Here is a 13,066-nt window from a genome sequence, read left to right on the forward strand (position 1 = left end):
TGGCGAGACACTATGGGAGGGACTATGCATAGGCAACATGGAGAAAGATAGGCTCTCTAGCTTCTCTAAGGGAGCCCAAATTTAGAGAGTGAAAAGAAAACGCTTGAAAGTGGGGCTCAATGTCTATAACGCCAGTCTTTACTCTCACAACAAAGACAAGGAGCATGAGGGTGAATGCATGTGCATGAAGAGAAAGAGAGAGATTACTTGCCGCTTTGAAATGCAAAACAACTTCCATGTTTAGACCAAGCTTTTAAGTTCATAATCATTTTTTGGGTCTCACTAAGGATTTGGCCAATATAGAGGTTTTATTGCAACCTTATCTTCTTATTTGTTCTTAAAATGGACTATTTTAAGATTCCATCTCACGGGTAGATGGGTGTAATTAGATTAATGGATTGGGTTATGGTTTTATTAGATTTGGACTTGACTTAAAGAGTTGAAGTTTTTTTTTTTTTTTTTTTTAATTCTTTCATTATTAGCTTAAATGGATCTTGATTTGATAACCCATTAGCTACAACCCAAGATCTAACCTTATAGTTAATTGGATCTATTTGTTGATATTGTTAAATAGATTGAAAAGAAAACTATCCATTTCATGGGTAGCTAAATGGGTGTAATTGGATCATTAGATTGGGTTGTGATTTTATTGGATTTCGACTTGACTTGGAAAGCTGAAAGTTTGTTTTGTTTTTTGTTTTAAATTGGATTCTTTCCTTATTAGCTTAAATGTATTTTGATTTGATAACACACATCTTAGGATCTAACTTGTAGTTGATTGGATCAATTTACCAATGAAGTTAATAGATTGAAAGAAAAATAGTGTCTGATTAGAACAAACATCCTTTACAACAATTGTTACAAAGAAAATCATCAATCAGACTATAGAAATAAAACAAAGAAAAAGAAATTAGAATGAGAACTCGACTAAAGTTATGTTCAAATATCTCAGTTTTCATATTCAAGGCATCACTAATCCTAGTAGTTTGAGAGATCTTAGGATCTCAAATTCTTGGATATCTGGTCTGACCAACCCCCTCTTCGTTAGCTTGAGGGTTAGATCTACAGACCCCAAGCTAAAATCAACCGGCGACAATTAAATGCACTTTATGTGTGTCTCATATGAATATTATGCCTCATGAGGGCTTTATTCATTTGATAGGGCAACTCATAGATGTCGTCTTGCTAAAAGGATGTCACGAGTTTGAAATCAATGGGTGAATGTCCTTGTCGTGGGGCTGAAGTTGGGTGTACTCCCTAGTAGGCAAGAGAAACCTTGACTTTATGAGTGACTTAGGTGGTTTTTTCTTGGTTGTCTAAAACAAAAAGATCATTCATTATAATTCAAAAGTCTATTTTAAAAACATAATTTAAGACAGTCAAGCCATGTATACTTGGTTGCAATACATCATATTTTCTTCTAGTTGATTAAAATTAAACTATATGCTTGTAAATCAGAGTATTAAATTTTATTGGTGTAATTTACACAGTTGACTAATTTTTCTACATATTGTAATTAGCCATAGTATTTCTTTAATATTTAATGTAGATTGCAAAGTTAAGAAATTAGTGTCAAGGCTCATTTAAAATGCATTTGCAACTATTTTTAATTAATATATTTTATTAGTGAATATAAAATAATATAATAACTAGATAACTAAATAATTATAACTTTAGATAATTATAAAAGTTTTGTTATATCAACAATTTTCTCTATTGATGTCTTTCAAAAGTAAATTAACTTGACATGTTGTACGCCTTATTTTGAGACTATAAGAAATTAAGAATATTTTACTCTTGTCAATATACTTATACTTTAATTATAAATACATTAATCTCAAAAAATTACACCACTGTATTAGACCAATATTTTTTAAAGGTTTTACAAAGTAATTTATCCAAGTAACCTCTAGTTTTCTTATAGTTTAATGTTTCAAAATCTTTTAATAATGATTGTTTCTTTAGCAATTAATAAAAATTTCATGTCAAGCAAGTATCATAAATGATAAAATACCATAAGAACCCAAATACTAACAAAATTATAGCATTATTTTAACATTTTTATGAGTATATAAAAATAAATACACAACATAATAAATCATGTTGTTAAAATTATACTAAACTTTAGTCATCTCAATAAATGGTGGTGAACTGGAGTATGAAAGTAGGACTATGTCTTATGTAACTACTCTATTGGCATAATTTTTGGAATTAAATATTATTGACAATCTTGTTTATATATATATATATATATATATATATATATAAAGAAGCAACATAAAAAAACAAATGCAACTCAAATGCTTGGACGTGCAGTCACGTGCTTAGTTATGAAAAATTGTGGTCGTTAACCGTCACTAAAGACCTTTTCAATACAAAAACAATTTATGCTACTGATCACACACACAATCTATGATGCATATCTATTCAATTTCTGTCAAACTTCTTGGGTGTTCAATGATGCATCCTATATATATATATATATATATATATATATAGAGAGAGAGAGAGAGAGAGAGAGAGAGAGAGAGGTGTTACCACAATTAGGAGCCTATCGTGAGTGAACAAGGGTTTTAGGGTATTTTTTGCATTATTTGACCTTGCAAATGCATTCAACATGGTTGAAATTCTAGAAAACAATATTTGGATAATGTTTTTTGATTAAAATATAAAAAATTAACTTAAATATTTATAAAAATTATAGACTATCGATTTTCAAATCTTATAAAAACCTACAACATGTCAGAATTGGATGATCCAAGAGTTCACTTCTATAAAATCAAGCATGTAGAACACACTTGTATGGTTAGATTTGAGAAAAACATTAAAAAATCCCTTCAAAGGCCCTATAGTCACTGGTCAATGCAGGCAACTACCCCTTACTATATATATATATATATATATGTGTGTGTGTGTGTGTGTGTGTGTGTGTGTGTGTGTGTGTGTGTGTGTGTGTGTGTGTGTGTGTGAACAATCAATAAAAACTCAAACCCAATAATTTTGTTTTTGTTTTTGTTTTTTTAAATGTTAACTTTTTTTTATCTCATTTTGTTCTTTGACAACTGCACTCTTCTATGTCATTTATTTATAAATACATCGGTGTCCTATTTTTGTCTTTCTTATATTCTTACAAAAATGTTGGTTTATCTCTTGATTAACCCAAGTTATAATTTTGCCTTTAAAATGTTTTCTTCAAAGAGAAAAAAAATTGACAAAATTCTTTTGCATCTATCATTTAAGTTGTTTATTAAGTGTTCATGATGTACTCGGTGTTTAGTATTGTTTTTTCTTAAAATGAAATCCTTCTTAGTTAATATGACCATCAAGAAGATATTATCAACCTTTCAGTGTTGTTGTGTTCATAAAATCTTGGTACATTATGTTAAAAATGCCTTTAAATAACTCATATACTTTCACAAACATTCATACTAAACTGCCAATAATGTGATTAGTGCTTTCTTTATTCATTGCAAATGTTTAATCCAATAGTTGCAATATATGAGGGAGATAGAGAAAGAGAGAGATTAGCAAATAGGAAAATAAAAATTAGATTTATTTTTCAGATTTTCAAGTGCATCTAAACACAACACTTCTTCATTACTTAAAAATCCTAAAGTCTTAAAAATTTGAAAAGCAAATAACTAGAAAATTAAAAATTTAGATTTGCAACCAAACAAACTCTTAAAGAAGAAATAATATCAAAGAAGATGCGAAAAAGAAAGCGAGTATGTATTTTACAATTTAAGTTTATTATGGTTTGATTTGTCATATTTTAGTTGATACATGTTAATACATGAAATTTTAAGTTAATATAAAACTGCTTATGCCAAACAAGATCCGACACATCTATTGGCTACCATTCTCATGACTATGTCAATGGGATGGGTTTGACCCTTATCCAACCCGTACCAAACTCTATATGGTTAGGGTTTGGTGATAAACAAGAATGTCCAATAAGAATCACTCTAAAAAGTCTGATTAATATATGGAGCCGGGTATAGTTTGTAAAATTTCCTACCAAACCCAGACCTGACTCAAGTTCCTTAATTTTTTAATATAAAAAGATAACAAATATTATTTTATAAAGGATGGTCCAGGTCTGGTTCATCTAATCCTTACAGGATCCCGATGTGGTTTCTCTTATGGTAGGTTCGATTGGACCTGGGTCTGGACCCAGAACCAGCATCTCAAATCAGATCTAGGTTTGATCTCACCTGAATCCGAAACCCGACCTTTTGACAGCCCTAACGGTGACCAGCCGAGTCTTGCATTGACTCAGACCGATCCATCCGGCTAACCGACTTGGTCAAAGAGTCAATTCCCCTTGGCCAGCGAAGTCTGACTCAACAAAAACAAAATTGACGATTTTGCCCCATCATTCTCTGCTACTTAAAACGAGATCCCTGTGTGGGCCCCACCTTTCGACGAGGCCCTTCACCGTCCCCGCCATATGTATACATAAGAGAGAAGCAACTCCGGCAATGAGCTCCGCTTCCTCTCCGATCTCAGCGAGAGCACTCTGCGAGATAGACGGCCGGAAATCCTCCGCTCGGTTCCCTCCCGATCGCCATCGCCGATCGATATCGTCTCCTGAGATTAGATCGAGGGTCGGGAGTTCGATGCGTTCGAGCTCCTTCAGAGGAGAAGAGGCGACGATTCCGTTGGGTTTTCCGGTGTTTGGGGGAGATGGGGAATTTCTTCACGAAGAAACCGAAAGTCACTGAAGTCGATAAGGCCATCCTCTCCCTCAAGACGCAGAGGCGCAAGCTCGCACAATACCAGCAACAGGTACAACGTGAAAAAAGTACGAAAAAGGAGAGTTTCCACGGAAAAGGGAGAATTTTCTGGTTTTTTTTTCCTAGTTTTTTCGTGATGGTTTTTGATTGATCTGATCGAGCTTCTGTAACTTACGAAGTCGAGAGTATGTCGAGATTCGATTCGTAGGACGCTTTCTTTGTCTTTAATTTTGGGTATTTGGGTTTATCCGAAAAATGGGATAATCTGGGATATTGTGATGTCCTCCATAATGAAAATCCAAAATTATCCCGCTTTTCTGCTTAAATGGTTTTGCTTGCAAACAACCCCTTAACGAGATGCTTCTCTCTCTCTCTCTCTCTCTCTCTCTCTCTCTCTCTCTCTCTCTCTCTCAGCGGTGGTTTCTTCTAATCCTGCGGATCCTGGTTGAGTAGGCTTTGTTGTTTTGTTGCTAGCTGTCTGTAGTTTCTTTTCTTTAGCTTTGTTTTTTCTATATTTTAGCTTTGTTTCTTCTGTGTCTGGTTCATGGGTTCAACATTTTGTTGATCTTCATGAGTATTAATGTTGATATTCTTTCGGCTCTCTCTCTCTCTCTCTCTCTCTCTCGGGATTGGAACGTGACCGAGAAAAAAATGTAGCTTGTTCGTGCATTCTTCGATACCGTTGATTATCTAGTGACAATTAATGATATAGTGCACACATACAAACCAAAATAAATCATTCTGAGGCAATTGATTTTCAATTAAGTCTGATCATATTTCATCCCATACATCATTGTCTCCTAGAAGCATCTTTTGGTCCTTCTGGATAATACGATTAAAGGGTCAGGTTCTTGTGAACACTATAGTTGAAATGCATTCAAGTGCTTCTGCTGATCCTCTGTTTGGGGGCCTTTCAATGGGATGGAAACACCATTTCCATGTGTTGGCAAAATATGGTTTTGCCGAAAATGAGGTGTTGAGAATGGAGTTGCCAAAAGCATGCTGTTGTAAATGGCGTTGAAATGTGGTGTTGGGGCTGCCAACACCATTCCTAATGCAGTGTTTTGGCAACACCACTGTTCCCAAACAGCAGAGAGGGCATGAGAGCACTAAGGAAACGACAACGTGCCTCCGATTCAAGGCTCCCATCCCAAACAGGGCCTAAATGGTAAAATAAAAATTGCTTGGTATGCTGAACTTTGCATTGAAGCAGTTTCCAATTGAGTTAACCTTTCCCAATTAAAACCTTTTGCAGCTTGATGCCGTGATTGAAGCTGAAAAGCAAGCTGCGAGAGACCTCGTTCGTGAGAAGAAGAAAGATAGGGCACTACGTGCACTGAAGAAGAAAAAGGCTCAGGAAGAGCTACTGAAGCAAGTTGATACATGGCTTTTAAATGTTGAACAACAAGTGGGTATTCGACAAATATTAACCTCAAACGTATTCTTGTCACTTTTTGGCCTTTTCTGAAGACATGGTAACCATGTTCCTGATTTGGACAAGCGGGTGAAATAGTCATATCATAGGCAGGATCCTAATGCACCTTTAATCTCAACTCTGTTGTAGTTGGCAGATATAGAACTAACTAGCAAGCAGAAGGCTGTGTTTGAAAGCTTAAAGGCAGGAAACAACGCTATAAAGGAAATACAGAGTGAAATCAATATAGAGGATGTTCAGAAGCTTATGGATGAGACAGCTGAGGCAAAAGCTTACCAAGATGTAAGGCTCCCATTTCTTGTATTTTTTGCCAGAGATGTATAAACGTTAATAATCATCCATTTGATAATTCAAGAAGGTCATGTGCCAGTTAATATGCTTTATTGTATGCACGCTGTGCTACATCAAAAATTGCCAGCAGGAGTTTTAACATCCTAGAAGTGGTCTGGTTCACACCTGCACACACACACATGGCCAAGTTGACTAATTTTAAAGCAGTACTTTTGTGTTTTATTTGTCCAGTATATTGCAGCAACATCCTCCTGGAAGTTAGTATTGTTTTCGGTCAAGGTTGATATCTTTCTGCATTTCTGCATCAAGAATTTTGTTCCGCAGATAGTATGCTGCTCTAGTTGAACTTCGCGATAATATTTTATTGTTATTTATAAAAGTACTTTCTAGGGGTAAATTGAACTGAGTTATTGCAAATACATGATTCCAATATAACTTTTATTATTATTATCATCATCATTATTGTTATTTTCCGTGGTGCTTTGGATAATTTTTGTTGAACTGGAAAGTGGTGGTAAGGAGCATACATATCTTTTGATTGAAAATCAGTATTCCTAGAAGGTATCAGGGTTCACTTTGACAATGTCATTGTCTACTGTCACCTAAAATTTGCCCTAGTTTCCTTCCAAACTGAAGGTCTTGCATATTACCAAAATCACTGTTGTTAAATTAAGTTTGTAATTATTATTTTTTATCTTTATCCATCTTTAATATATGTGTATCACCACCATTACTAATTATCATTTGTTTCATTTGTGTAAGTGTCTCTGAACTCTTCCTCCATGCTTTCCTATCCTATACCTCCACTCCAACATTTAACCTGTGGTTCACATAATTGGATCAGCCAACCAAGTCAATATATCTAGGTCTGGTAAAAGAGCTAAAAGAGATGAGCTTGAGCTGTTCAAACTTGGCTCACTCTTGTGGCGAGCCAAGCTGAGTTTGATCTGATAATCTGTCCGAGTTGAACGAGCCGAGTTCAATCTGGCTTGTTTATAGAAAAATACATTATTTTAGAACTGGAAGAAATATGATTATGAAAAAATACATGTAAAATGTATCAAAAATACATTTTTTTGCTGCCTAACGAGTTTATACGAGTCAAACCGATCAGAGTACCTACTGTTCATATTCAGTTTGCCAAGCCTATTTTACGAGTTTGAATGAGCTCTTTATGAGCCGAGCCATGATCTGCTCGGCTTGTTTCCCAGCCCTAAATATATCTTCTGCATCTTGTTAAGGTCCATCTATTGATCCTTCATTAACCTCCATAGCTGTTTCATCTAAGTGCCTATAGTCATGAAAGCAAGACATGGTGTGAGAGACATACTGGGATAATGTTGGCGGACCTTGAAGCTTCCGCTTTGGGAGTCAGCCTTTTTTGTTTTGCAGGTTACTTATTTGTCACATCCTCTCTTGTACCTTTCCTGTTGTGCAAACACATGCCAGAAAAGGAAGAGAAAGAAAAAACTGTTCTAGACTTGTTTTCAAGTTTACATCTATTCATGACGATTTTTCTTATGTGTAAACCATCTAAAAGTAATATGGTGCAACTGGGTGTCTAAAACAATGTTCACCAATTTCTTCTTGTAATTAGTCTCTCTCTCATTCTGCATAGGGATGGCAGTGGACCGGGGCGGGGGACAAGGTCTCCACCCCCGCCTCGTTTCAAAATCCGAACCTCCACCCCCGCCTCCATCCCCGTTTCATGTCCTCCATCCCCGGTCCAAACGGGGGCGAGGCAGGGCGGGCCCCCGTTTCCCCTTAGTCTATAGTCATTCCTTAAAGGATTGGGGACGGGGCGGGGCTAGGCGGGGATTGGGGCAGGGCGGGGAAATGCGTAAGTCCATCCTCGCCTCCATCCCCACACGGGGATAGATTTTAACCTTCATCCCCGTTTCATGCCCTTCATCCCTGGTCCAAACGGGGCGAGGCGGGGCGGAGCCCCGTTGTCCCCCGGTCCACTGCCATCCCTAATTCTGCATTCCCTGTGTTCCTTTTGCTGTGACAAAATTTTTTCTTTCATAAGCCCCTAGGAGGCCTATTTTTCTTTATTTTTTTGTTCTTAAATGTTTCACAAAAACCACCAGTGATTCTCAGACCTGATAAAACAAAATCCAAAACGGAAGAAAAAGAGGGAAAGGAAGTTGCATTGCAGATAGCTTCATCCATATGATGTTTCCCTATCTGATTGATTCATTGAGCAGTTGTCCTTTTGGCAACCCTGATTAGAGTAAAATTATTTAATCATCTCTTATTTGTGGTACTTAATTATTGAAATATATTGGAAGAAATAGTTCTATCAGCATCTGTTCTGTTTTATTCCTGTTTCCATGACAAAAATAATGGATTCTATTTTGGCTATTCAACTTGTTTGTTTCTGGTAATGAAGGAGCTTGATGCTATATTGGGGGAGCGCCTCTCAGCAGAAGATGAGGAGAATGTTTTAGCAGAATTTGAGAATTTGGAAACTGAGGTAACTAGTTACCAGAACTGTTTTCCGGTCATCATTTTTTCTTATATGGGTATATTTCACTCTTAACATTTTTTTTAGTTCTCTATTTTATGTAGATAATTTGGTCCTGTTTCAAGATAAAATATGAGGTCTCACAATCAACATATTATTGTTTCCCTTTGTTTTTAACATTCGACACCTAGTAAAAAAATTATGTTTGCACAGAACATGCTTAACATGCTGAATATTTTGGTCCTGTTTCAAGATAAATATGAGGTTTCACAATCAACATATTATTGTATCCCATTGTTTTCAAAATTTGACACCTTAGTGAAAAATTTATGTCTGCACAGAACATGTTTATCATGCTGAAAATTGCAAATTTGAACCTCTCCAAATGACATATGAGGTTCAAAAAGGCACTTATGATTCATGATAATTATTTTTGTCATGGAAGCATATGTATATGCAGCCTTATTTTATATTTGATTTGGTTGATGGATGTCACAACTTGTACCCTGGCTTATGCATCTCCAGCTGATACCTTCATATTTAAAGTTGCAATTTGTCCGGAGTATGTGGTGTATTCTGGAATCCTGAGTTACCTAGACATTTTGGTGGTCCAACATATCCAACACAGCTGGACACCGATATTGAAATTGGCACTGCCAGGCACATCCCTTGACATACCTTTTTCTTCTACAAAGTGTCAAAGGTAGAGAAGTGTGCATATTTTATGTCAGATATTACTGGGTATGGATACTTTGCGTTGGACACAATGTCTAGTATGGGAACTTCCTGGTAGACAAAGTGTTGAGTGTGGAAGCTTTTCCTTATTTTGGTCACTATAAAGTACATTGGACACCTAGTGTTATAAATACAAGGTTGTCAGACTTTGATTCTTTCCTTTTACACTTTAATGGTTGTACATAGAGGTATGGAGATGTCAATAAGAGAAGAAGAGATGGTTGCTAGAGGTCTCAATTAATCTAGCATTAGTGACATATAATCACTGTTAATAAGCATATCGAAGAACATTAGTATGTCACAATTAGCAAATAGTACATGACACCTACGATAAAATAACCATAGTTACAATGCTGTAAAAGCATAACTATTACATGTAGCAAAAGGGTATAAGATTAAAAGTTAAGAATATAGCAAACATTAAATAATGCAACGAGTCACACCTTATAAATTTGTAATTAATATTTATTTCAAAAGCCTTAAGTTTACGTGTCTTAAACCATCTGACAAAATTCTTGGTAAGTATTAAGTATTAAAAAAATGTCTTATAAACATAATGTCTTTCATGGATCACTTTCACTAATGTCAATAAACACAAAAAACTAAATAATGGGTCCTTTTATTGTAATAGTTTTTTTTTCGTCTTTACTGATCACAATAAACTAGCACTAAAATTCCTTTTTTTCCTTGGCTAATGAAATTGGTGACATTGAGCAAAAGTGAGAAAAGATCTAAAAAAGAACAACTAAAATTCAGAAAATTGAAAAAGTAGCTGCATCTTACAATATGGCATATCATGTGATACAGTATGATATCTTAATGTACTTTACGAAACAGTTTGATACGATATGATACATCCTTTTTTCCGATTCAAGAGGGGGGTCTATCATATTGTATGACCTAGAAATACTGCAAGGTATTGTATTATATCGTGCGATATGATATTATTTTTATAACCTTGCATATCATCTTATTTATAATCCCAATAAGATACGAGACATTTGTATGCATTTTGGTTAGGTTTGTATTCTATTGTATTATTCTGCTAGATATGTCTTTTTCATTCCACTGAAAATCAATTTTACAATTTAGTGAGCCTATATACCATATAAACCAGACAGAGGCCAATCTGCTAAAATAGCTCAAACAAGACCAATTGACAGGCTTTTGGCATAGCCACAAAGCCATCCCAACTCCTTCCAAATTCAACTCTAGGCTCCCAAATGACCATTGACTGGATGTTCTTCATTTCAGTCGCCATTCCCTCCGACACGGGGCTTCAAAAGATAGCCTTATGCATGGGATAGTTCTGTTTTTTTGTTTTGCAAGTCTATATGACCAAGGTATGTAGTGTATACTTGTTGTATGTAATATCTGCACACTGCCACATATCCTAATCACATATTTACCATCTAATTTTTGCCTACATCCTTTTGGGTTTTGATCGGAAGTATGAATTCATTGCTCAATGACATTATATCGTTTCACTTTGAGGAGTTTGGGCCATGTAGTTCCAAGGTTTTAGTGGTCTTCAAAGATTCAGCTGGTTTGAAAGAGTTTATTGAGAAATCATATCTCATCTTATAGTGTTCATTCATTGCCCTAAAATGTATTTGTTCAGTGGCCTATGAAGCGAGACTTCATGACATTTTGGGTGATTTCTTTTGAAAGTACTTGGAGGATTGTAGGATTAATGATTGACAATTCATTGTTCATGTAAGGTTCTTTTATTTTTAGTTACTAGCTATCGCTGTTTCCCTGTTCACTTTTTTGGTGAATTAGTCAGTGATGCTTGAGATTTTGCCCTGTTTTTTGTTACCTGACCTTGTCAAAGCTTTCTCAAAATCTTATGTTGGCTTCATATGCTCATTGAATTGAATATACTGACAACAGCTTTTAGCAGAGCAGAATTTCTAAATTATTACTGTCTATGGAAAATTATATGTTTGCACATAGAAACTTGCGTTCTTGTCCAAATGGTTATGACCATCTTAGTTGAAATCTTTGCATTTATTGGTGGTTGCTTCTTTGTCCCTAGATTGCCCTTGAAGCTATGCCAGAAGTTCCTGTCCAGCCATCTCATCTTGTTCAACAAGATGAAGGTCAGGAAGAGAGGGTGGAAGAACTGCCTAGCAGAAAAGTCGAAGAGGCACTGGAGCTTCCAGATGTGCCAATCAAGACTCCTGTTGCCACGAGGAAAAAAGGTTTCTCTTTTGTTTGCTTGTTTTATTTTTCTTCTGCATTTGCTATTCATGCACTAGAATTAGATGTTTTTTTTTTGACATTGAAGAAAATCATAATGTGCTATGAATTGCAGTTATGGAGGAACCATTGCCTGCATAATCTTGCAGATAAGAGATGTTTATTGAAGTTAAAAGGGCATGTATATCAACAGGCAGGCTTGTATATTTGCATGTTGTATATTGAAACTACATTCAGACCGTTTATCTTGTGGATTTTATCTTGTTTGTCACTGTTGAGAGAGCATTGAGTTTTTCAGAGTGGTTAATTGAAGAATCAAAACACCCTCTTATATTCGAAGGATTTGTAAACGTCAACAATTAAGGTCATAAAGAGGTTTGCTGCGCAGGCTCAGATTAAACTGCATCCACCATCATGGATTAGCTTGTTTTATGAACTTGTTTTCAAAGCAATCACCTTTGATACTTTGGAAAAGAGTTTTTGGTCGTCTTCTGTCAATCAGATGCCTACAGTTTTTGACAGTTAGGACGTGTCTTCGTGCTAGGGTTAACCTCCATCAATGAACTCTCTCTCTCTCTCTGGGAGAGTGAATTTTCCACCTCTCACGTTGCATCCTTCTAATCGCCACACAGCCACCATGAATTGGGCTATTCTCAGTGACACGCTACTAACAGTTGCCATCCACAACAAATAGATAAGGATGACAATAAGCCATAGTTCGAACTGCAAAGAGCTATAACATTTTTGAAACAACGACATGCTTGATATTTGTGATATTTTTGAAATGACTATCCGTACATTTGTGATAAAATGTGCATATAAAGAGCATATTTGCAATGACTTTATTTATGACATTAGTACATTATTTGCGATAATCGTTTCAGAGTGCGAATTTTATGAAACTTTGCAATGTGTTATATGCATAGATTGCCATATATTTGTGGATATCTTTGAAGATTAGTTACTTAAAGGAGATTCACATGATTATCTGTGAACTTCGTACTATATATTTAAATTTAGTAGAATATTTGTGAAGTTTATACACATTTTAATTATAGGAACTTCGTAGATTTGGTTATGCGAATTTTGTACTATATATGCGAATTTAGTATAATATTTGTGAAGTTTCAACAAGTTTCAGTTACAGAAAGTTTACATATTTGATTATGCAAACTTCGTACGATATATGAAAATTTAGTA

General features: G+C 35.4%; 1 protein-coding gene across 1 annotated transcript; it reads left to right on the top strand.

Moving 5' to 3' along the window:
* Nucleotides 1-4,480: 4,480 nt before the first annotated feature.
* Nucleotides 4,481-12,259, top strand: LOC149834135 (vacuolar protein sorting-associated protein 20 homolog 1-like). Its single transcript, XM_090011238.1, has 6 exons — nucleotides 4,481-4,788; nucleotides 5,992-6,144; nucleotides 6,301-6,453; nucleotides 8,855-8,938; nucleotides 11,703-11,868; nucleotides 11,982-12,259. Exons 1-6 carry the CDS (start codon nucleotides 4,687-4,689, stop codon nucleotides 12,005-12,007), a joined length of 684 nt encoding a protein of 227 aa, XP_089867364.1. The 5' UTR covers nucleotides 4,481-4,686; the 3' UTR covers nucleotides 12,008-12,259.
* The last annotated feature ends 807 nt before the right edge of the window (nucleotides 12,260-13,066 follow it).

Source organism: Nuphar pumila, chromosome 6, assembly GCF_984573655.1.
Source record: "Nuphar pumila chromosome 6, dmNupPumi1.hap1.1, whole genome shotgun sequence".
NCBI classification, from domain to species: Eukaryota; Viridiplantae; Streptophyta; class Magnoliopsida; order Nymphaeales; family Nymphaeaceae; genus Nuphar; species Nuphar pumila.

What these genes read in the sequence shown, in the direction of transcription:
- LOC149834135 (XM_090011238.1), top strand. Translation starts at nt 4,687, where the DNA reads ATGGGGAATTTCTTCACGAAGAAACCGAAAGTCACTGAAGTCGATAAG. An exon ending in TTTTAAATGTTGAACAACAA is followed by an intron (nt 6,145 to 6,300) that starts GTGGGTATTCGA and finishes ACTCTGTTGTAG; the next exon opens with TTGGCAGATATAGAACTAAC. An exon ending in TGTTGCCACGAGGAAAAAAG is followed by an intron (nt 11,869 to 11,981) that starts GTTTCTCTTTTG and finishes TATGAATTGCAG; the next exon opens with TTATGGAGGAACCATTGCCT.